This window comes from Ranitomeya variabilis, chromosome 1 (genome assembly GCF_051348905.1).
Source record: "Ranitomeya variabilis isolate aRanVar5 chromosome 1, aRanVar5.hap1, whole genome shotgun sequence".
In the NCBI taxonomy this organism is placed as follows: domain Eukaryota; kingdom Metazoa; phylum Chordata; class Amphibia; order Anura; family Dendrobatidae; genus Ranitomeya; species Ranitomeya variabilis.
In genome coordinates this window covers 14,873,073-14,894,888 of record NC_135232.1, presented here as the reverse complement: position 1 = coordinate 14,894,888, position 21,816 = coordinate 14,873,073, and the positions used below count along the sequence as shown (strand labels likewise).

At 47.3% G+C, this 21,816-nt stretch overlaps 1 protein-coding gene across 1 annotated transcript in view; it reads left to right on the top strand.

Moving 5' to 3' along the window:
• Window positions 1-640: 640 nt before the first annotated feature.
• The window catches only part of LOC143793532 (uncharacterized), a 32,671-nt gene continuing 11,495 nt past the window's right edge, over window positions 641-21,816 (top strand). Inside the window, exons 1-4 of the mRNA XM_077280582.1 lie at window positions 641-795; window positions 1,463-1,609; window positions 1,926-2,105; window positions 3,352-3,475. Coding sequence (XP_077136697.1) covers window positions 1,520-1,609; window positions 1,926-2,105; window positions 3,352-3,475 — 394 coding nt within the window. The 5' untranslated portion in view covers window positions 641-795; window positions 1,463-1,519. The remainder of the gene's footprint in view (window positions 796-1,462; window positions 1,610-1,925; window positions 2,106-3,351; window positions 3,476-21,816) is intronic.

Sequence of the window (21,816 nt, the reverse complement as noted above, 5' to 3'; positions counted from 1 at the left end):
ATGCGCGGTCGAAAATGGTGGACACGACGCACAAAAAAACATTACATGTAACTTTTTTTGTGCCGACGGTCCGCCAAAACACGATGCATCCGTCGCACGATGTATGCGACGTGTGGCAATGCGTCGCTAATGTAAGTCTATGGAGAAAAAACGCATCCTGCAGGCAACTTTGCAGGATGCGTTTTTTCTCCAAAATGACACATTGCGACGTGCGTCACACAACGCTAGTGTGAACGTAGCCTTAGTGTGTTTTTGGTGCACCTGTAAAAATGGCGTGAAGCTCTGACCACATTGTTTACAGCTGTGACCTAGGAGTCAGGAATGCTTCCAGGGCGATCCCCATGAGGTCCCTGGGTCATTCCTGCAGTGTTTCCATTATTTTCTGACGTTTTTAGACCTTAAAAGGACCCCGGGGGAGATCGCGGTAAAAATACTCGGGTCTCCCATAGACTTACATTGGGCTCGTTGTTCTGACCGAGCACCCGAGCATTTTACTGCTCGCTCATCACTACTGCTGAGCCGCCTATAGTGGAGGAGAATCTCACTGGAGCCAGAGCAAGGAGGAAGAGTCCGCTGCTGTACGGCGAGGAGGGAGGAGCTAAGGGAACGTCATCATCGTCACATGACTGCTTGTCATCTCAGGCCCTTCACCACTTCTCTCCTGAGCCCCGCCCCCTGATCACATGACGGTGACGTCACCACAGGTCCTTCAGCTCTCAGTGCAGCAGCTCCGTCCTGGTTGTGTGCAGCTCGTGTTCTCTGGTGTCAGCCAGCAGCAGATTTCCCGCCATTCCGGTGAGATTACAGGAGGGTTTGGTGGAGTTTTGGTGCTTGTGGTAAATCTGTGAGAGGAGAGTGTGGGGTGAGATCAGAGCTGTTCCTGTGGAGGCTCCTGCTCCATGTGACTGCGGCTCCTCAGTGTTGGGGACGGGCAGCATTGTATGGGGGATGTGCAGCGTCTGCTCCTCATCTCACGGCCCTGCTGGCGGTGTAGTTACCATGGTGACCGTCCTCCACTGGCTGTTATAGTTACCATGATGACCATCCTCTGCTGGCGGTGTAGTTACCGCGGTGACCGTCCTCCTCATCTCACGACCCCCCCCCGCTGGTGGTGTAGTTACCCTGGTGACCGTCCTCTGCTGGCGGTGTAGTTACCATGGTGACCGTCCTCTGCTGGTTATGTAGTTACCACGGTGACCGTCCTCTGCTGGATGTGCAGTTACCCTGGTGACCGTCCTCTGCTGGCGGTGTAGTTACCACGGTGACCGTCCTCTGCTGGCGGTGTAGTTACCACGGTGACCGTCCTCCTCCTACGAGGCTGATAATGAGCGGTCAGATCGGCGGAGGAGGCCGCGGTGGAGTTTTGTGGCTTTTCCTCCTGATAAATGTTGATATTTGGCAGAATTTAGTGATTGTCGTTCTCTCGTCCCCTGTGATTTCCATCTTCTCCTTCATCATGAAGACGCCGGCAGGACGAGATCCCTCCAGCTGATCCAGTGTTCATCCCTCCTCCTCCTGAATGACCCCGAGGATGGACGAGGACAGGGATGAGACCACCAGAAGATTATTCCACTTGGCCCTGGAGATCATCTCCCTGCTGAGCGGAGAGGTAACTCCTCTACATTTCTATCAGCTTTATTGTGTTCTGTGACAAGTCCGACATCGGGAGGAGGAAATCCAGAATAGAGAGAAGGATTCTTTCCTGTAAGAGCAGTGATTGTGTGGAGCTCTCTGCCCGGAGGAGTTGTCATGGGGATTCCCTATAAGAGCTGTAGAGGGGCCGGGATGTCTGTCCGGAGGGGAATAATATTCCCGGTTATGGCCCCAGATTACTGGAGACGGTTATTGATCCCGGGATTTCTACTGATTGTCAGATCTGGAGTCGGGAAGGAATCTTCTCCCTAAGTGTCTCTCTCCATACACAGGATTACACAATAGTGAGGAAGACAGCGGGGGACGGTGTGACTCCCATCATCCATCTCCAGGAGTCAGGAGGGCGGAGCCCGGGCCCCATCACAGAGCCTCCCCCGCACTCCCTGCTACATGAGAGGAACAAGAAGATCCTGGAGCTCAGCAACAAGATGATTGAGCTGCTGAGCGGAGAGGTGACTGCTGGGACATTATACAGCACTGGAGGATTCTGGGTGATGAGCGGAGAGGTGACTGCTGGGACATTATACAGCACTGGAGGATTCTGGGTGATGAGCGGAGAGGTGACTGCTGGGACATTATACAGGACTGGAGGATTCTGGGTGATGAGCGGAGAGGTGACTGCTGGGACATTATACAGCACTGGAGGATTCTGGGTGATGAGCGAAGAGGTGACTGCTGGGACATTATACAGGACTGGAGGATTCTGGGTGATGAGCGGAGAGGTGACTGCTGGGACATTATACAGCACTGGAGGATTCTGGGTGATGAGCGGAGAGGTGACTGCTGGGACATTATACAGGACGGCACTGGAGGATTCTGGGTCATGAGCGGAGAGGTGACTGCTGGGACACTATACAGGACTGGAGGATTCTGGGTGATGACCGGAGAAGTGACTACTGGGACATTATACAGGACGGCACTGGAGGATTCTGGGTGATGACCGGAGAGGTGACTGCTGGGACATTATACAGGACGGCACTGGAGGATTCTGGGTGATGACCGGAGAGGTGACTGCTGGGACATTATACAGGACTGGGGGATTCTGGGTGATGAGCGGAGAGGTGACTGCTGGGACATTATACAGCACTGGAGGATTCTGGGTGATGAGCGGAGAGGTGACTGCTGGGACATTATACAGGATACACTGGAGGATTCTGGGTGATGAGCGGAGAGGTGACTGCTGGGACATTATACAGGATACACTGGAGGATTCTGGGTGATGAGCGGAGAGGTGACTGCTGGGACATTATACAGCACTGGAGGATTCTGGGTGATGAGCGGAGAGGTGACTGCTGGGACATTATACAGGATGGCACTGGAGGATTCTGGGTGATGAGCGGAGAGGTGACTGCTGAGACATTATACAGGACGGCACTGGAGGATTCTGGGTGATGAGTGGAGAGGTGACTGCTGGGACATTATACAAGACAGCACTGGAGGATTCTGGGTGATGAGCGGAGAGGTGACTGCTGGGACATTGTACAGCACTGGAGGATTCTGGGTGATGAGCGGAGAGGTGACTGTTGGGACATTATACAGGACGGCACTAGAGGATTCTGGGTGATGACTGGAGAGGTGACTGTTGGGACATTTTACAGGACGGCACTGGAGGATTCTGGGTGATGAGCGGTTAGGTGACTGCTGGGACATTATACAGCACTGGAGGATTCTGGGTGATGACGCTGTGGTTGTTGTCAGGTTCCTATAAGGTGTCAGGACGTCGCTGTCTATCTCTCCATGGAGGAGTGGGAGTATCTAGAAGGACACCAGGATCGGTACCAGGACGTGATGATGGAGGAGCTCCGGCCTCTTACACCACGAGGTGAGAGGAAACCTTCCCCTAACATCAGATTGTCTCTTCAGCGTTGGTCGGTTGCTATTAGTGATGCAGAAGCCTCTAAACAAATGCGATATAAAGTAGGGAAAAATTATAAACTGTGTAAACATGTATTCCCTTTAAAAATCTTTTTATTATTAAATACTCTAAGAATACCAATTTCCCAGTGAAAAAACAGAAAAAACAAACCAGGATCCAGACTGTGCACCTATCCTCACATATAACCCTACACTTAGCTGCTATCCCTTCCTTGCAGTGGAGGTTGGCACCCTGATAGAAACGGTTCTGGTGCCCCCACCCAACGGCGGCTATCCACTGCTCACCCTAGTAACCAGCTAATACGCTAAAGGTGGGAAAACAATAAGCATATAAAAGAAATGAGGTACAGTGTAGAGAAACCAAACTAGGTGCACAGAATATAGCCCCATGTATTGTCCTAGATCAAATAATTGCATAAATATTGCGAATGGGCACGGTTATAAACATATACCTGGATTCGCTCATAGCATCTTACCTACTGATCACCAAATACATAGGTGTCACAAATCTTATTAAAGAATGCAGATTGATGCACAAAGAACAATGATACCACGGGGAGATAAAGTTATCCAAACATTAAAAATCTGGTTCAAAAAATGAAAAAATATACTAGACTGTACACAACAGCCTTGCCAAGCCTGGGGGAAAATACCCTCTATATTCAACTTAATGACACAATAGGTGCAAAATTACAGCCCAAGGGCACGTGGCTGAAAATTAGTTCCTTCAATATATAGATAGTTGACAATAACAGATATCAATAATGCACAGTCTAATATCAATATCAAGCTTAATGGACAGCAAAGAGGGGATAATGGCCCCAAATAAAACACTTAGCTTCCCAGCAGTCGCCTCGACGCGTTTCCCCAAATTACGGTTCATCAGGAGGCAGTCAATATAAGAACCATTAATGCATAGATGCAGGTGCTATGATGTTTGAGCAGACCTGTGCATTATTGATATCTGTTACTGTCAACTATCTATATATTGAAGGAACTAATTTTCAGCCACGTTCCCTTGGGCTGTAATTTTGCACCTATTGTGTCATTAAGTTGAATATAGAGGGTATTTTCCCCTAGGCTTGGCAAGGCTGTTGTGTACAGTCTAGTATATTTTTTCATTTTTTGAAGCAGATTTTTAGTGTTTGGATAACTTTATCTCCCCGTGGTATCATTGTTCTTTGTGCATCAATCTGCATTCTTTAATAAAATTTGTGACACCTATGTATCTGGTGATCAGTAGGTAAGATGCTATGAGCGAATCCAGGTATATGTTTATAACCGTGCCCATTCGCAATATTTATGCAATTATTTGATCTAGGACAATACATGGGGCTATATTCTGTGCACCTAGTTTGGTTTCTCTACACTGTACCTCATTTCTTTTATATGCTTATTGTTTTCCCACCTTTAGCGTATTAGCTGGTTACTAGGGTGAGCAGTGGATAGCCGCCGTTGAGTGGGGGCACCAGAACCGTTTCTATCAGGGTGCCAACCTCCACTGCAAGGAAGGGATAGCAGCTAAGTGTAGGGTTATATGTGAGGATAGGTGCACAGTCTGGATCCTGTTTTGTTTTTTCTGTTTTTTCACTGGGAAATTGGTATTCTTAGAGTATTTAATAATAAAAAGATTTTTAAAGGGAATACATGTTTACACATATTAGTGATGCAGACACAGATATTTCCATGTTAGTTTTCTCTGTGGGATGAATCTCTCCTATAACGGCTGATCGGACCTCACATTCGGGTCGTGCAGATGATTCTCTGCCGTTGATGGAGAATTTATTCTAGATTTATCTATTTATTGGTTTATAAATTTACAAGTGTTACAATCAGGGCAATAACCGCGCTGATATCAGACAATCACCGGAGAGTAATAATCCGAGTACAGTGGTGTCAGTTCCCAGGATCCTGCACAGTCTAGAACTTAACATCGGACTTATACTGAGGGCAGAATATTAATTCACTAATTATAGTCTCATAGTCAGTGATCTAACGGCAACGTGTAAGTAAGGTCAGGAGAAGAAGAAGAAAGAAAGCGAAGAGATATAGGCCGAAGTCACACTAGACCGTAATACGGATGAGTGCTATGCGATAAAAAATCACATAGCACTGGACCAATGTTAATCTATGGGGCAGCTCCTATCGTTCGTTGTCTTCTTGGCCGTATTATACATGCTAGTGAAATTGCAGCATGCTGTGATCTGCACCGTATGTCGCCCGAGAATCACCAATGAAAGTCTATGGGTGCAAGAAAAACTCAAACAGCACACGGACCATCAGTGCGACTTGCGAGAAATACGCACCAGTGTCCTGTAGAAAAGCCGGGAATTCAGTGCGGGGTACAGTAAAATCACACTGACAGGTTAGAATACAATAGATAAAATAAACGTCTATATATATATATATATATATATATATATACACATTCTATCTTTATATTTCATACATCGCTAGATAGCAGAATAGCCGGTAATTCATTTATTGGCATCTGTAAAATCATTGCAGAACCTGACAGGATAGGAGACATGGTTACATGCAGTAAACCATTGCAGAACAGATAGATTTTTATATGTCCCTCACTAATAATGTTAGAAGTGTTTGGGTGTAAAATTTGGTAGCTGTAGGTGTTAAAATAAAGGGTTAATTCACGGAAAAACCTGGCGTGAACTCCCGCGCAATTTTCTCCGCCAGAGTGGGAAAGCCAATGAGTGAGGGCAGATATTAAAAGCCTAGAGAGGGACCATGGTTATTGGCCCCCCTGGCTAAAAACATCTGCCCCCAGCCACCCCAGAAAAGGCACATCTGGAAGATGCGCCAATTTTTGCACTTAGCCTCTCTTCCCACTGCCCTGTAGCAGTGACTTATGGGGTAATAAAGGGTTAATGTCTTGTAAGGTGACATTAAGCCTGGTCAATAGTGGAGAGGTGTCAATAAGATACTTACCATTATTAATCCAATAGTATGAAAGGGTTAAAAATACACACATTAAGAATGAAGTATTTTAATGAAGTAATTAAACACTCAGGTTGTAACATCTTTATTGTATTCTCAAATCCAAGCGAAGCCCTCGTTCTCCTGTAAAAAAAATTCCAAAATAAAAAAGCAACAATATCCCATACCTGTCCGCCGTGCAGTCATGTCCCACGCTGTAATACATATCTGGGGGCATTTACATTTTACAGCCGGGAGCTGTGCTGATGCGGCCGCTTCTGGCTGTAAACGACTGGGGAATTATTGATATGCAGGGAACGGCGCTTCGGTGACTAGCGGTGACGTCATCGAAGCTCCGCCCCCTGGCGGCATGAACTCAAATGAACTCTTGAGGATGGGAAAATAGGCTGGCACTGACATTGACCCCTAGCTGGTCTGCAAAGAAGGAACTCTATTACCGACGATCAGCTGATGGGTCATGTGACTATTTAATGGAAAATGGGCGTGGTTACCAGCCAACATCAGCTGACCAGCCTAAAAGAACAGCCAGCAAGAGACCAAAAGGTAAAAACAACATTTAAATATCATCAGAACTAGAGCTGCCACGAATCCCATAATGAATCGTGACAAAGGGTTCCAGGGTGAGTATAGACATCTGAGGGGATAGTGAGCGTCCTTGACGCCTGCCACTCCGTATACGAGCTCCTGTGACCAGATCGCATTTGCCTTTACCCTGGCCGTCGTTTCTTTGCATAATTCCGATATCCACCGTAACATATTAGATTTTACCCCTGGCTGTATAGTGTCTTGTTCCTGAATGTCCAGTTTACCCTATCGGAGGCCTTTTCTGACTCTCAACAATTTTTTCCTATCGCCACGACAGCACCCACAACGAGAGAGGGGATCCGCCCACCTTCCGGACAGGAACCTACAGGTTAAAAAAGGGCGGCCCCCCCTCGCCCTCCAGTTTGGGTTCCTGTCCGGACGGCGGGAGCCTACAGGTCAGCTTACCCAGGTCCGCCAAGCCTCTGTGCGGTGTCCGGGTGAGAACGGCAGAGTCGGGGGCCTGGAAGCAGCGTCGGGGGAGGTTCTGTGTTCAGCCTCCCCCCTCGTCTGGCAGGGACCGGCTCGGTGGAGAGAGCGGTCGTAGTGGCGTTCCCGGGGGAAGGCACGCCGCCCCGGGTCGACCACGCGCGCAGGACGCTGGAAAGATGTCGGCGCTTGTGACCCGGAAGTAGATGAACGACTTCCGGAGGAGGCCGGGAGGAAGAGCGCGGGACCTTTGAAAAGAAGGCAGCGCTTGGTGAGTAGTGTGCGGCAGCATGTCTTCTACAGGAGACGCCGAACACCGACCGTTAGGTGAGCAAAGGAGCAGCAGCAGATCTCACACAGGAGATGTGGCACGCGGGCAGCAGGACCCTGGCACGTCACGTCGCATCTCACCCCCTCAAAAACCGGTACTTTATTGTTTCATCAGCAGTGGTGAGTTTTTATATTGAACCATTGACTGATACAGATTGTCCCCTGTATTATGTTTTCTTATAGGGAAAAAAGACCTCAAAATCCAAACATAAGCAATGTGCGCTATGCACGGAGCCACTACCTGACACCTATCTAAAAAAGCTATGTCAGTTGTGTATATGCCGCACGTTAGAGGAAGAAGCTCCCCTCCGTGTATCAGATTTAAGGGAAGTAATTAGGGAGGAAATAAAATCATCCCTTAAAACCAAGCGGCATGAAAAAATTAGCATGGAGGTGATATCTGATTCCAGCCCTTCATTACAAGAGGGCGAGTGCTCGGACACCTCATCATCGGCCTCCTCGGACGAGGAAGGAAGACCTTGTTTCTCCACAGAAAATATGGACGCTTTAATTAAAGCAGTCCGTACAACGATGGGGGTGGCAGAGAGCAAAGAGCCAAAAACCACCCAGGAGATCATGTTTGCAGGACTAAACCAGAGGAATCGTAAAGCCTTCCCCGTGGTTGAGACCATTAAAGATTTAGTCAGACGGGAATGGGACAAACTGGATAAGGGGTTCTTACCTTCGGCTGCAAAAAGGAGGTATCCCTTTGAAGATGACACCTTGTCTCAGTGGGTAAAAATCCCGAAAGTGGATGCGGCAGTAGCCTCTACTTCAAAAACTGCCTCACTACCATTAGAAGATGTGGGACTCCTTAAGGATCCCTCAGATAGAAAGGCTGACATGCTTCTTAAAAAAGTGTGGGAAGCATCATCAGGAGCCTTTAAACCTGCAATCGCAGGCACCTGTACGGCAAGGTCAATCATGGTCTGGGTGACGCAGCTAGAAGAACAACTTAAATCAAAAACACCTAGGGATAAGTTGTTGAACTCCCTGTCTCAGGTCAGAGAAGGAGCGGCTTACCTTGCAGATGCCTCAATCGACTCCCTGAAATTAGCTGCGAGATCGGCGGGGCTCTCAAACGCAGCCCGAAGGGCGCTTTGGCTAAAGTCTTGGAAGGGAGATGCCCAGGCTAAAGCCAAGTTGTGCTCTATTCCGTGTAGGGGTGAGTACCTGTTCGGCTCGGTGCTGGATGACATACTTGCAAAGGCGGAAGATAGAAAGAAGGGATTTCCTAAAGCATTTAATCCCACTTTTAGGAACGCCTTCCGGAGACGCATGCCCTTCAGGAAGTTCCAGTCAGACCAGCAGGGATATAATCGTGACTGGGAGTCGTCGGATCAGAAAAAGAAAGGTGGATACTATAAAAACCCTTCATCTTTCTCAAGACGGAGACGCAGATAGAGCAGGTCTGCCAGTAGGTGGAAGATTAAAGTTCTTCTCAGCAGAGTGGCAGAAGATAACATCTAGTGCCTGGATAATGGGGGTAGTCGGGGCAGGCTTGAGATTAGAATTTTTGAAGACTCCCCCAGATCGTTTTATTGTAACATCACTAGACACTCTGGCCCAACAACAGGCCTTAGAGTTAGAGATTCAACAATTACTGACAAAGCGAGTCATTGAAGAAGTACCAAGAGATCAGGAGAAGACTGGCTTTTATTCTCCGCTATTCTTAATCTCTAAGCCTGATGGGTCCTTTAGGACCATTATAAATTTACGCAGATTGAATGAATATCTTCAGTACCGCGCCTTTAAAATGGAATCCATCAGATCAACAACTAAGCTTTTGTTTCCTAGGTGCTACATGTCAGTGTTGGATCTAAAAGATGCGTATTACCATCTTCCAGTTCACCGGGATCATCGGCAATTCCTCAGGATGGCTGTATGGGTAAACCATCAGATTAAGCATTTCCAGTTCTTAGCAATGCCCTTTGGCCTATCCATGGCTCCTAGAATTTTTACAAAGATTGTGTCAGAAGCAATGGCCCATATCAGGGAAAGAGAAACCCTGGTGGTGCCCTATCTAGACGATTTTTTAATAATTGGAAATTCGATCGCTCAGTGTACATCTAGGGTAAATGCCATAATATCATCCCTACAGGGTCTCGGGTGGATAATCAACTGGAAAAAGTCAAGACTAGAACCAACAAGACATCAATCATTCTTGGGAGTTCTTTTAGACTCAGAAAAGCAGGCATCCTTCCTACCAGAAGAAAAGAAACAAAGGATCATTCAAAAGATCAAGGCCGTAAGGAAAGCTCCAAGCTTAAGTTTAAGAGACGCAATGTCTCTTCTAGGTTCTTTGACGGCATGCATATCGGCGGTGAGATGGGCTCAATCTCACACCCGAATGCTTCAGTACGAGGTGCTTCAGGCAGAGAAAGATCTTCACGGAGCTCTAAGCAAGAAGTTCAGTATAACGCCTGCCACTCTTCACGATCTCAGATGGTGGCTCAATCCAGTAAATTTGTCGAAAGGAGTCCTCTGGACCATCACCCCGGACAACGTAGTCACGACAGATGCCAGTCCGTTCGGTTGGGGAGCCCATATGGGAGACATGCTAACCCAAGGGCGTTGGTCAAGTCTAGAGTCCCAGAACTCCTCAAACCTAAGAGAGCTGTCAGCAGTCAACCAGGCTCTTCTTTCCCTGCTACCTTCCCTGGAGAGTTCACATGTTCAAATACAGTCAGACAATATGACTGTAGTATCCTACATCAATCATCAGGGAGGGACAAGGTCACGTTCCCTAATGACCACTGCAGCACAGATATTGTCTCTGGCCGAAGATCACTTACAATCTTTGACAGCGGTTCACATAGAAGGGAAACTCAATATAGAAGCAGACTACCTCAGTCGCCATTCCCTTCGTCAGGGAGAGTGGTCCCTAAACCACCACATATTCAATCAGATAGTCAATCTATGGGGATTACCGACAATAGATCTGTTTGCTACGAGGGAGAACAAGAAAACCAGGAGGTTCGCATCCTTACACAGGGCAGACCATCCTCTCATAGTAGACTCCCTTCGTGTCCGTTGGAACTTCCGACTAGCGTATGCATTCCCTCCTATGTGTCTAATTCCGATAGTTCTCAGGAAGATCCGGGAGGAAGGAGCCAGAGTAATCTTAATCGCCCCCTTCTGGCCCAGGAGGCCTTGGTTCTCTCTCCTCAAAACAATGTCTGTCACCGATCCCTGGGTATTACCAGTGGTTCCAGATCTCCTCTCTCAAGGTCCATTCCGTCATCCAGATTTGGAGACTCTTCACTTAACAGCGTGGAACTTGAGAGGGAGCTTCTGAGGGAGAGGGGGTTCTCCGAAGCTTTAGTAAATACCTTGTTAAAAAGCAGGAAGGAGGTTACAACAAAAATCTATTCAAAGATTTGGAAAAGATTCCTTATGTTCTATCAAAAACCATTGGGGAATAATGCTCCGATCTCAGCCATTTTAGAATTCCTTCAAAAGGGCTGGGAGTTGGGTCTAGCGGTCAACACTCTAAGAGTTCATGTATCAGCCCTAGGAGCTCTGTACAACAGTGACATAGCTGGTAATAGATGGGTGGCTAGATTTATTAAAGCATGTCAGCGTTCTAACCCAATCCATATTGCCAGGGTACCTCCTTGGGACCTCAACTTGGTGCTTGAGGCATTGACTGAACCCCCCTTTGAGCCCTTAGAATCTATTTCGATTAAAAATCTAACTTTAAAAACAGCCCTGCTCTTAGCGTTAACATCTGCCAGAAGGGTCAGTGATATTCATGCCTTGTCAGTAGATCCTCCCTACTTGATAATTCTCCAAGATAAAATTGTCTTAAAACCTGATCCTGCGTACTTGCCAAAAGTGGCAACTAAATTCCATAGGAGTCAGGAAATTTATTTACCATCTTTCTATGAAAATCCGGGTTCAGATGAGGAGAAAAAATATCACACACTAGATGTTAAGAGGGTAATATTAGAATACCTGGATAGGACACAAAGCTGGAGGCAGAGTAGGGCTCTGTTTATTTCTTTCCAGAATCGGAAAAAAGGTTCTGGTGTCACGAAAAGCTCTATCGCCAGATGGATTAGAGAAGCAATATGTCTTGCCTACTCTGCCAAGGGAGTAACACCACCTGAAGGCATCAGGGCGCACTCCACTCGGGCCATGGCATCATCCTGGGCGGAGAAGGCAGATGTCCCCATTGAAATGATATGTAAGGCGGCAACTTGGTCATCACCTTCCACCTTTTATAAGCACTATCGCCTTGATCTATCTGCTAATTCCACCTTACAGTTTGGCCGCTCAGTGCTTAGTGCTGTGGTCCCTCCCAGTTAATAGTCTTTGAAAGTCTCTCGTTGTGGGTGCTGTCGTGGCGATAGGAAAACCGGTTTTTACGTACCGGTAATAGGATTTTACAGAGTCCACGACAGCACCCATACATTCCCCCCCTGTAATTAGTTACTTATTCCTGCACTCTGTTGAGGGTGTGTTTTAGAGATCACTCTATAGAGGTGGTGGTATTTAGTAGTGTTTAAGATAATATTGTCATGTACTGATTCATTGGCGGTATCCCTTGTACTCTGGAACACAAACTGGAGGGCGAGGGGGGGCCGCCCTTTTTTAACCTGTAGGTTCCTGTCCGGAAGGTGGGCGGATCCCCTCTCTCGTTGTGGGTGCTGTCGTGGACTCTGTAAAATCCTATTACCGGTACGTAAAAACCGGTTTCCTTTTTTCCCTTTGTTTTTTGTTTTTCCCCTTCTCTCGAGAGCCATGACACGATGTTTTTCCCGTCCCCTCAGCCGTATGAGGACTTGTTTCTTGCGGTTGTAGTTTTGAATGACACAATTCATTTTACCTTATATTGTAATGAAAACCAGGAATAAGTAGTGAAATGATGAAGAAGAAAATCAAAAATGTAAAATCTGTGATTGTTGTTCCTGCGTTTGTTATACGGTAATAATGAGCTGGAAACGCGATTCTCAGGCCGCTGCGATTACAGCGATAGTAAATGTAAGCGGCATTATTATTATTATTACTATTATTATTAACCCCTTAGTGACAGAGACAATTTGGTATTTAGTGACCAGGCTATTTTTAATAATTCTGACCACTGTCACTTTATGAGGTTATACAGTTGTGCTCAAAAGTTTACATACCCTGGCAGAATTTTTGCTTTCTTGGCCTTTTTTTCAGAGAATATGAATGATAAAACTAAAACTTTTTCTCCACTCATGGTTAGTGGTTGGGTGAAGCCCTTTATTGTCAGACTCCTGTGTTTTCCCTTTTTACATCATAATGACAACTCAAAACATCCAAATGACCCTGATCAATAGTTCACTTACCCTGGTGATTTTGGCCTGATAACATGCACAGAAGTGGACACAAGTGGGTTTGAATGGCTACTAAAGGTAACATCCTCACCTGTGAGAAATGCCAGGAAAATTGCTCAGGATGCAAATAAATACCCACAAATAACATCAGCTGAAATACTGGACTCTGAAAACTAGCAGTGTATAGTATAGTAAAATATTGAGGGAAGATATACTTAAAAGATAGAAGTGATATGCCACATGCACAACTTGTTATTGTTGTTAAAATTTTTTTTTTTTTTTTTTCTTTTTGGAAAAATAAATAAAAAATCTATTGAATCAGAAATTACTGTTAGCGCTCCTTCCTTCTCAGCCATGGCGTGTGGTCTATCTGGTTTTTGGAGCACAGATTTTGCTAGAATAGTTTGCAGGCACCATTTGTGGATCCCCTAAAGTGCCAGAACAGCAGAAAAAAAACCAAATAGCTCCACTGTAGAAATCGCACCTCTCAATTATTCTTCTACGACTGCAGTGATTTTTTTTTTTACATCCATGACAGGCTTTATTCTGGAGAATTACAAATATGCCAGTTTAGTGTCCATACATTAAGCCCTCATACAGTGTAGAGCCTCCATACATTGTGCCCAGCTTGTGTTCTGGTGATAAGCACCCCTTCACTTTTCATGTGGCACTAAAGGGTGTTTTACTTTGTTTAACTTAATAAATAAGTAATTTAAAAAGACATAGTGGGGTCTCTCTATTTTTGATAACCAGCCAAGGTAAAGCAGACAGCTGTGGGCTTGTATTATCAGGCTGGGAAGGTCCTTGGTTATTGTTCTCTTCCAAGCTTAAAAATACCAGCCGGCAGCCCCTTAGAAGTGGCGTATCACATGAGAGGCACCAGTTTTGGAGCTTTTGCCTTGCTCTTTCCAATTGCCCTGGTGCGTTGGCAATAGGGGTAATGGTAGTTGGGGTTAAGGTTAGCTGTGATTTGTCAAAAATCCCAGCTGCCATCAACCTTTGGTGATTGCAATGGAGAGGGGTCTATCATACACCCCCACTACTAACCCAGTAATATAAAATAAAAACACAGAAAAATACTTTATTTGAATAAATACTCTCTCACACTATCCCTGGGTCACCAATTTATTTAAAAAACAAACATGCAGGTCCAACGAATCCATCGTAGTCCACAAATGGATACCTGACAAAACATAAAAAGATTAAAAAAGCAAATTGTTTCTCATTCACCAATTTATTAGAATAAATGTTCCCACGCAGGTCTGAGGAAATCCAGCGTTCCCTGAATCCAGCCCCCCGGCGACTGTGAATAGCAGTAAGTAACGTTACTGTGTGTCACCGCTAATCAGAGTTGCTGACTCCCGCTGCGCTCAGCGAGTTCCGACGGCCCTGATCAGTGGTGACAAAAGTAACTCTACTGCTCATCAGAGTCACCGAGTCTCATAAAGGGCAGCGTGACTCGGCGACTGATGAGCAATATAGTTACTGACATCACCGCTGTTCAGAGCCGCCGGGTGTTACGGAGCTCCGCGTGAACCGGCAGTGACGACACTACCTGGCGACTGTGAATTGCAGTAACTTACTGCAATTCACAATCGCCGGTGATGGATTCGGAGAACGCTGGACTATACCGGTTCTGATTGGGAACTATTTTTTTTCTAATAAACTGGTGAATGAGGGTCAGTGTCTTTGTTTTGTTTTTTTTGCTCTCTTTTTATGTTTTTCATCTATTCATATGTGGACTACGGCAGATTCAGTGGATTACATAAACACCAAGCACCATTTCTTCGATTGCTACCGCACCAGGGCAGTCGGGAAGAGCCAGGCAAAGCGCCAGAATTGGAGCATCTAATTTGATGCCCCAATTCTGCGGTGGCTACCGGCTGGTATTTTTAGGCTGGGAAGAGCCCAATAACCATGGACTATCCCAGCCTGATAATATCAGCTCACAGCTGTCTGCTTTACCTTAGCTGGTTATCAAAAAATAAAGGAGACTACGTGTCGATTTTTTTTTTTTTTTTCATTTATTCGGTTAAAGAAGGCCAAACATCCTTTAATGCCACAAAAGGCACTAAAGAGTGCAAGTTTATTATATGTAGGGGGGTTATGAAATATATCTATCTATCCATCTGTTATATATCTATTCTATCCTAAGGGTTCTGGCTGTAATTTTCCTGTACTTAGCTGGTGAAATGTTGTGGTTCCTTTTGAGATTTGTGCGGAATTATTGGACGCATCGAGTGCCGTCTCCTCTGTCACATGTCAGCATAGTGGGCCACAGGCTATATATACTGTGGTAGTGATTTAGTCCTTACATCTGTTTTACTTTCTAGGCATTGTTAATTTACATTTAGGCTAAGTGCACACATTGCAGAATTGCTGCAACTCCTGCCGCTGGTATATCGCATGCGGAATTGGCATGCTTGTTCATGCTAAACACTAGCGTTTTGCAAGCGTAATTAGCTTGCAGAATGCTAGCGTTTTCCAAGCGATTCTACAGATTGACAGGCTGGTCACACTTGCCAAACATAGTGTTTGACAAGTGTGACCAACTATGCAGCATCAATAGTAAAAAGATCTAATGTTAAAAATGATTACAAAAAAATAAAAAATGGTTATTCTCACCTTCCGACGGCCCCCGATCTCCTCAGCGGTGCATGCGGCGGCTTCCATTCCCAGGGATGCTTTGGGAGAAGGACCTGGGATGATGTCACCGTCATCCTTGACGGCCTCGTCCGAAGCGGCAGTTTCGGTCCTTTCGGCCTTCTTGTTTCGCGACGATAGAGTCCTTTTCCCACCAGCAGAGGCCGCAAAGTGTGCCACATAGGAAAAAGGTTTCCTTTAGGCCCACCCCTTTCTGGCACTCCCGCCACTCCCAAGGTAGATCCACCAGGTCTAGACCTGGAAGGTCTACCTCGGCATGACTCACAACGAGACCTAAGCTCTCCTTTTCTTCAGAGACGTTTGGCTCACCTCGGTGGAGGATGCATCCAATGGACACTGCTCTAGTCCCGGGTTTCTCCATCGCCTCCCTCCTCAGTTCGGGTGTAATCGTTCCCGTTTCAGAAAGAGAACGACACAGGTTTCTACTCAAACCTGTTTGTGGTACCGAAAAAAGATGGTGCGGTTCTTCCCATTCTGGACTTCAAGTTACTGTACAAAAGGGTCCGCCTGCGCCATTTCGGGATGGAGTCCCTTCATGTCCCTATATTCCCAGGACATCACAAATTCCTGCATTTTGCGGTACATCAGGAGCATTTCCAGTTTGTCACCCTGCCGTTTGGTCTCGCAACCACTCCCAGGGTCTTAACAAAGATTATGATAACGTTGATGGCCATTTTGAGGATCAGAGGTCTAGTGCTCTTTCCGTACCTCAACGACATCCTCAGGCTCACGAAAGTCTGACCATCATCATCGACACCCTGTCCCGTTTCGGGTGGCTTGTCAACAGGAAGATGTCCTGCCTAGTTCCGACTTGGCGCCTCATGTTTCCAGGCATGCTGTTCGACACCCGTCAGACCAGAGTTTTCCTCCCCGAAGAGAAGAAAGCAATTCTCCAGCAGGAAGTTTGCTTGCTTCAGGGCCCTCGGCTTCCATCCTTCCGATCAGCCATGAAGGTCCTAGGGAGGATGGTGGCAGCGTCGGAGGCGATCTCCTCAAGACCACTTCAGCAGGCCATCCTTTGGCAGTGGGACAAGTCTGTTTTTTTCTCTGGATCACCCGATTCGGCTCTCGTCCTGGGTCAAATGGTCCCTAAATTGGTGGCTGACGTCACCCCTCATCTTCCAGGGCCGGTCCTTCCTTCCCGTTCACTGGCAGGTGGTGACAACAGATGCCAGCCTTCTCAGCTGGGGGGCAGTTTTTTGTCACCTGACTGTCCAGGGACGTTGGTCGGCACAGGAGTCTACTCTACTGATCAATATCCTCAAGATACGGGCCATCTTTCTGCCCCTCCTTCACTGGGAAAGGCTTCTCAGGGGTCTGCCAATCCGAATTCAGATGGAAAATGCCATGGGAGTGGCATATGTCAACCACCAGGGAAGTGAAGGAACAGATGATTGGCCTCGGGGAGACCAAAACATCCAACACCGCGGAGACACCATCACGTGTTTCTCAACGCTGTGATCCAGAACACTGCCCCCATCCCTTATGGGAAATATGCAAATGCATGTAGGATTGCTGCGGAGACACCATCACGTGTTTCTCAACGCAAGCAGTGAATAGCCAGACCTTTCCCCGGGAAGGAACAACCACGGGAAGGGCAGCATCCAGTAAAGGAAAACATCCAATACAGGAAAACCACCTATGCCAAGCATGGTATCCATCCACAGACAGCTGTTTCGGGGTGTTTGCCCCTCATCCGTGTGGAGTAGGAATCTGGCTATTAGGAGCAGTGCCTAGTAAAAGGCTGTAAGGGCACAGATGATTGGCCTCGGGGAGACCAAAACATCCAACACCGCGGAGACACCATCACGTGTTTCTCAACGCAGTGATCCAGAACACTGCCCCCATCCCTTATGGGAAATATGCAAATGCATGTAGGATAGCTGCGGAGACACCATCACGTGTTTCTCAACGCAAGCAGTGAATAGCCAGACCTTTCCCCGGGAAGGAACAACCACGGGAAGGGCAGCATCCAGTAAAGGAAAACATCCAATACAGGAAAACCACCTATGCCAAGCATGGTATCCATCCACAGACAGCTGTTTCGGGGTGTTTGCCCCTCATCAGTGTGGAGTAGGAATCTGGCTATTAGGAGCAGTGCCTAGTAAAAGGCTGTGAAGGAACAGATGATTTGCCTCGGGGAGACCAAAACATCCAACACCGCGGAGACACCATCACGTGTTTCTCAACGCAGTGATCCAGAACACTGCCCCCATCCCTTATGGGAAATATGCAAATGCATGTAGGATACTCCACACTGATGAGGGGCAAACACCCCGAAACAGCTGTCTGTGGATGGATACCATGCTTGGCATAGGTGGTTTTCCTGTATTGGATGTTTTCCTTTACTGGATGCTGCCCTTCCCGTGGTTGTTCCTTCCCGGGGAAAGGTCTGGCTATTCACTGCTTGCGTTGAGAAACACGTGATGGTGTCTCCGCAGCTATCCTACAACCACCAGGGAAGGACTTGGAGTTCCTTGGCATTGGCCGAGGTATCCAAGATCCTCCTTTGGGTAGAGATGACGGTTCCGGCGATATCCGCTGTGCATATCCCCGGCATGGACAACTGGGCCACTGATTTTCTCAGCCGCGAGGGCCTCGAGGCAGGGGAATGTTCCCTGCATCAGGTCTTCCATCAGATTTACCTTAGATGGGGGACTCTGGATGTGGACCTTATGGCGTCCCAACTGAACAGGAAGGTCCCTCGGTTCGTCTCCAGGTCCCGCGATCCTCTCACAGTGGGTGCCAATGCTCTGGCCATTTCTTGGTCGCAGTTCGTGCTTCCCTATCTGTTCCCTCCCCTTCCTCTTCTTCCCATGCTGTTGAAGAAGTTCAAGGTGGAGGGGGTGCCAGTCATTCTGATCGCAGCGGATTGGCCCAGAAGGCCTTGGTTTGCGGAGATCGTCAACCTTTTTGCGGATGCTCCCTGGAGACTTCCAGACAGATCCGATCTGCTATCTCAAGGTCTGATCTGCCACCCTAATTCTCAGTCGCTCAGTTTGACGGCGTGGCTGTTGAAACCACGGTTCTGAAAGTGTCCGGTTTTTCAGATCGGGTGATTCACACCATGATCCAGGCTAGGAAGCCGTCGTCTTCCAGGATCTACTATCGAACCTGGAGGGCCTATTTCAACTGGTGCGAGTCCAATCACATCCCACCTATGTCCTTTTCTTTCCCTTCTATTTTGTCGTTTCTCCAGGCGGGACTGGACGCGGTGTTGTGAACTCTGTTTTTGGGCTCCCTCTTGTGGTCACAGGTGGTATTGTGTGAGTTTTGTTTTTGGGCTCCCCCTGGTGGCTTTGTTTGTTATCCTGCGGGTCTGTGGCTGGATCAGCTGCCTCGTTATTCTCTAGGGAGGTTCCTATTTAGCTCTGCTACACCTCCACTTGTTGCCGGCTGTCTATGTACTCAGTGCTATTCTGATTACTCCTGACTATCTTCGTTTTCAGTCTCTTCATGAGAAGCTAAGTTTCTGTTTGATTATTTTTTGCTCATCTGTCTGCAATTTGATTTCTGTGTATGATGAGTTTAGTCCAGCTTGCTAATATGTGATTTCTTGCTGCTGGTAAGCTCTGGGGTACGGAGTTGCTTCCCCCGCACCGTTAGTTGGTGCGGGGGCTCGAGCAATCTCTGCGTGGATATTTTGAATAGGGTTTTCCATTGACCGCACAGTTCCCTTCCTATTTCCTGCTATCTAGTGTTAGCGGGCCTCATTTGCTAAATCTATTTCATCTCTGCGTTTGTGCTTTCCCCTTAACTCACCGTTAATATTTGTGGGGGCTTTTCTATATCTTTGGGGTCATTTCTCTGAGGCAAGTGAGGACATTACTTTCCCTCTAGGAATAGTCAGTTTCTCAGGCCGTGAAGAGACGTCTAGGATTTTCAGGTAACGTTCCACGGCTACCTATAGTTGTGTGCGGATAGGATCAGGTTGCGGTCAATCCAGTTACCACTTCCCCAGAGCTAGTCGTCGGTTTAGTTTCTTAGCTAGTCAGATTTGCGATCCTTGCCACTAGGATCATAACAACGCGGGTCTTGCCCTTAGTTCTCTAAAGGGTCAAGTATCAGCGCTTTCCATTCTTTTCCAGGAGACGTTATCATCCCGACAGCAGGTCAAGACCTTCCTTCAGGGAGTAGTGCATGCAGCTCCTTCGTATTGAGCTCCCATGGATCCCTGGGATCTCAATCTAGTCCTGGAGACCCTGAAGGGTTCCGAACCCTTTGAGCCTTTCAGAGAAGTTTCCCTGTCTTTTCTGTCCTGGATGGTGGCCTTTCTCGTGGCCATCACCATCATCCGGCGTGTCTCGGAGTTGGCCGGCCCTTTCTTGTCGCCCTCCTTTCTTATCACCAGGATAAAGTGGTTTTGTGGCTTCTTTCCTTCCCAAGGTGGTGTCCGCCTTCCACCTAAATGAGGACATCATTCTACCTTCTTTTTGTCCTGCTCCGACCCATCCTCTGGAGCGTTCCCTGAACAAGCTAGACCTGGTCAGGGCGGTGATGGTCTATCTGACTAGAATTGCATCTTTTCGGAAGACACTCTCTTTTCGTCATTCCAGATGGTATGCTTAGAGGCCTCCAAGGCGACAATTTCTCGCTGGATCAGGATGGCAATTTTGGAGGCTTACTGGGTCAAGAAGACAGTGCCCCCTCCTGGGATTAAGGCTCGCTCTACCCCGCCAGTCGGCGCCTCGTGGGCGGTGCACCACAGGGCTTCCTGTTGTGGATTGTTTGTGGGCTCCCTCTGGTGGTTACTGCTGGTACTGGGTGACTTTGGTGGGTTGCGGCCTTTGGTTTCCACCTGTCCATCAGAGGCTGGGTGTTTCCAATTTTACCTGGCCTTTCTGTCATTCCCTTGCCGGCTATCAATGTATTCAGATGTGCTCTGTTTGGTTCCTGCCTACCTGCTCCCAGATCTTTCAGGATAAGCTAAGTGCTGATTTTCAGTTGTTTGGTTTTTTGTCCAGCTTGCTTATTATGTCTCTATGCTAGCTGGTAGCTCTAGTGGACTGAGGTTCTCCCCATGTGCCATGAGTTGGCACATGGGTTCTTGTAATCTCAGGATGGTTTTTTGATTAGGGTTTTTTGCTGACCGCTCAGACCCCTTTTGTATCGTTCTGCTTTCTAGTTTACAGCGGGCCTCAATTTGCTGAACCTATATATATCATCTCTATGTGTGTGCCTTCCTCTCATTTCACCGTCAATACATGTGGGGGGCAACTATACCTTTTGGGGTTCATTCCTCTGGAGGCAAGTGAGGTCTTATTTTCTCTGCAGTACTAGTTAGCTCTTAGGCTGGTGCGTGGCGTCTAGAACCAACGTAGGCACGCTCCCTGGCTATCTCTAGTTGCGTTTGTCAGGCGTAGGGCAGCGGTCAGCCCAGGTTCCATCACCCTAGAGCTCGTCCGATATTTTGTATTACTTTGCTTGTCCCTTGCTATCCCTAGCCATTGGGATTCATGACAGCTTCCGCCCTACAGCTTTGCAAAGCGGCAACCTGGTCTTCCGTCCACACGTTCGCCAAATTTTACAAGGTCCATACCTACGCTTAGGCGGACGCCAGCCTAGGCAGAAGGATCTTGAAGGCGGCAGTGGTGAGTTCTCAGACCTAATGGAAGTCTTTTTTTTCCTCCCCAGGGACTGCTTTGGGATGTCCCATGGTTCCTGTGTCCCCAATGAAGCGAAAGAGAAAACAGAATTTTTGGTTGCTTATCGTAAATTTGTTTCTCGGAGTCTTCATTGGGGGACACGGCACCCTTCCATGTAGATCCTTTCCTTTTTTTTTCCTGTGTTCTATGATTACAGTTAAGATGTCTGTTTTTTGTGTTCTTTCAACTTTTATGTTTCTCCTACTGCTTTCTCACTAATTATCAGAATGCCAGTCGGTGGGGTGTACACTGCAGAGAAGCTAACTTTTTTTGTGCATAGTGTCAGCCTCCTAGTGATAGTAGCATACACCCATGGTTCCTGTGTCCCCCAATGAAGGCTCCAAGAAACAGATTTTACGGTAAGCAACCAAAAATCC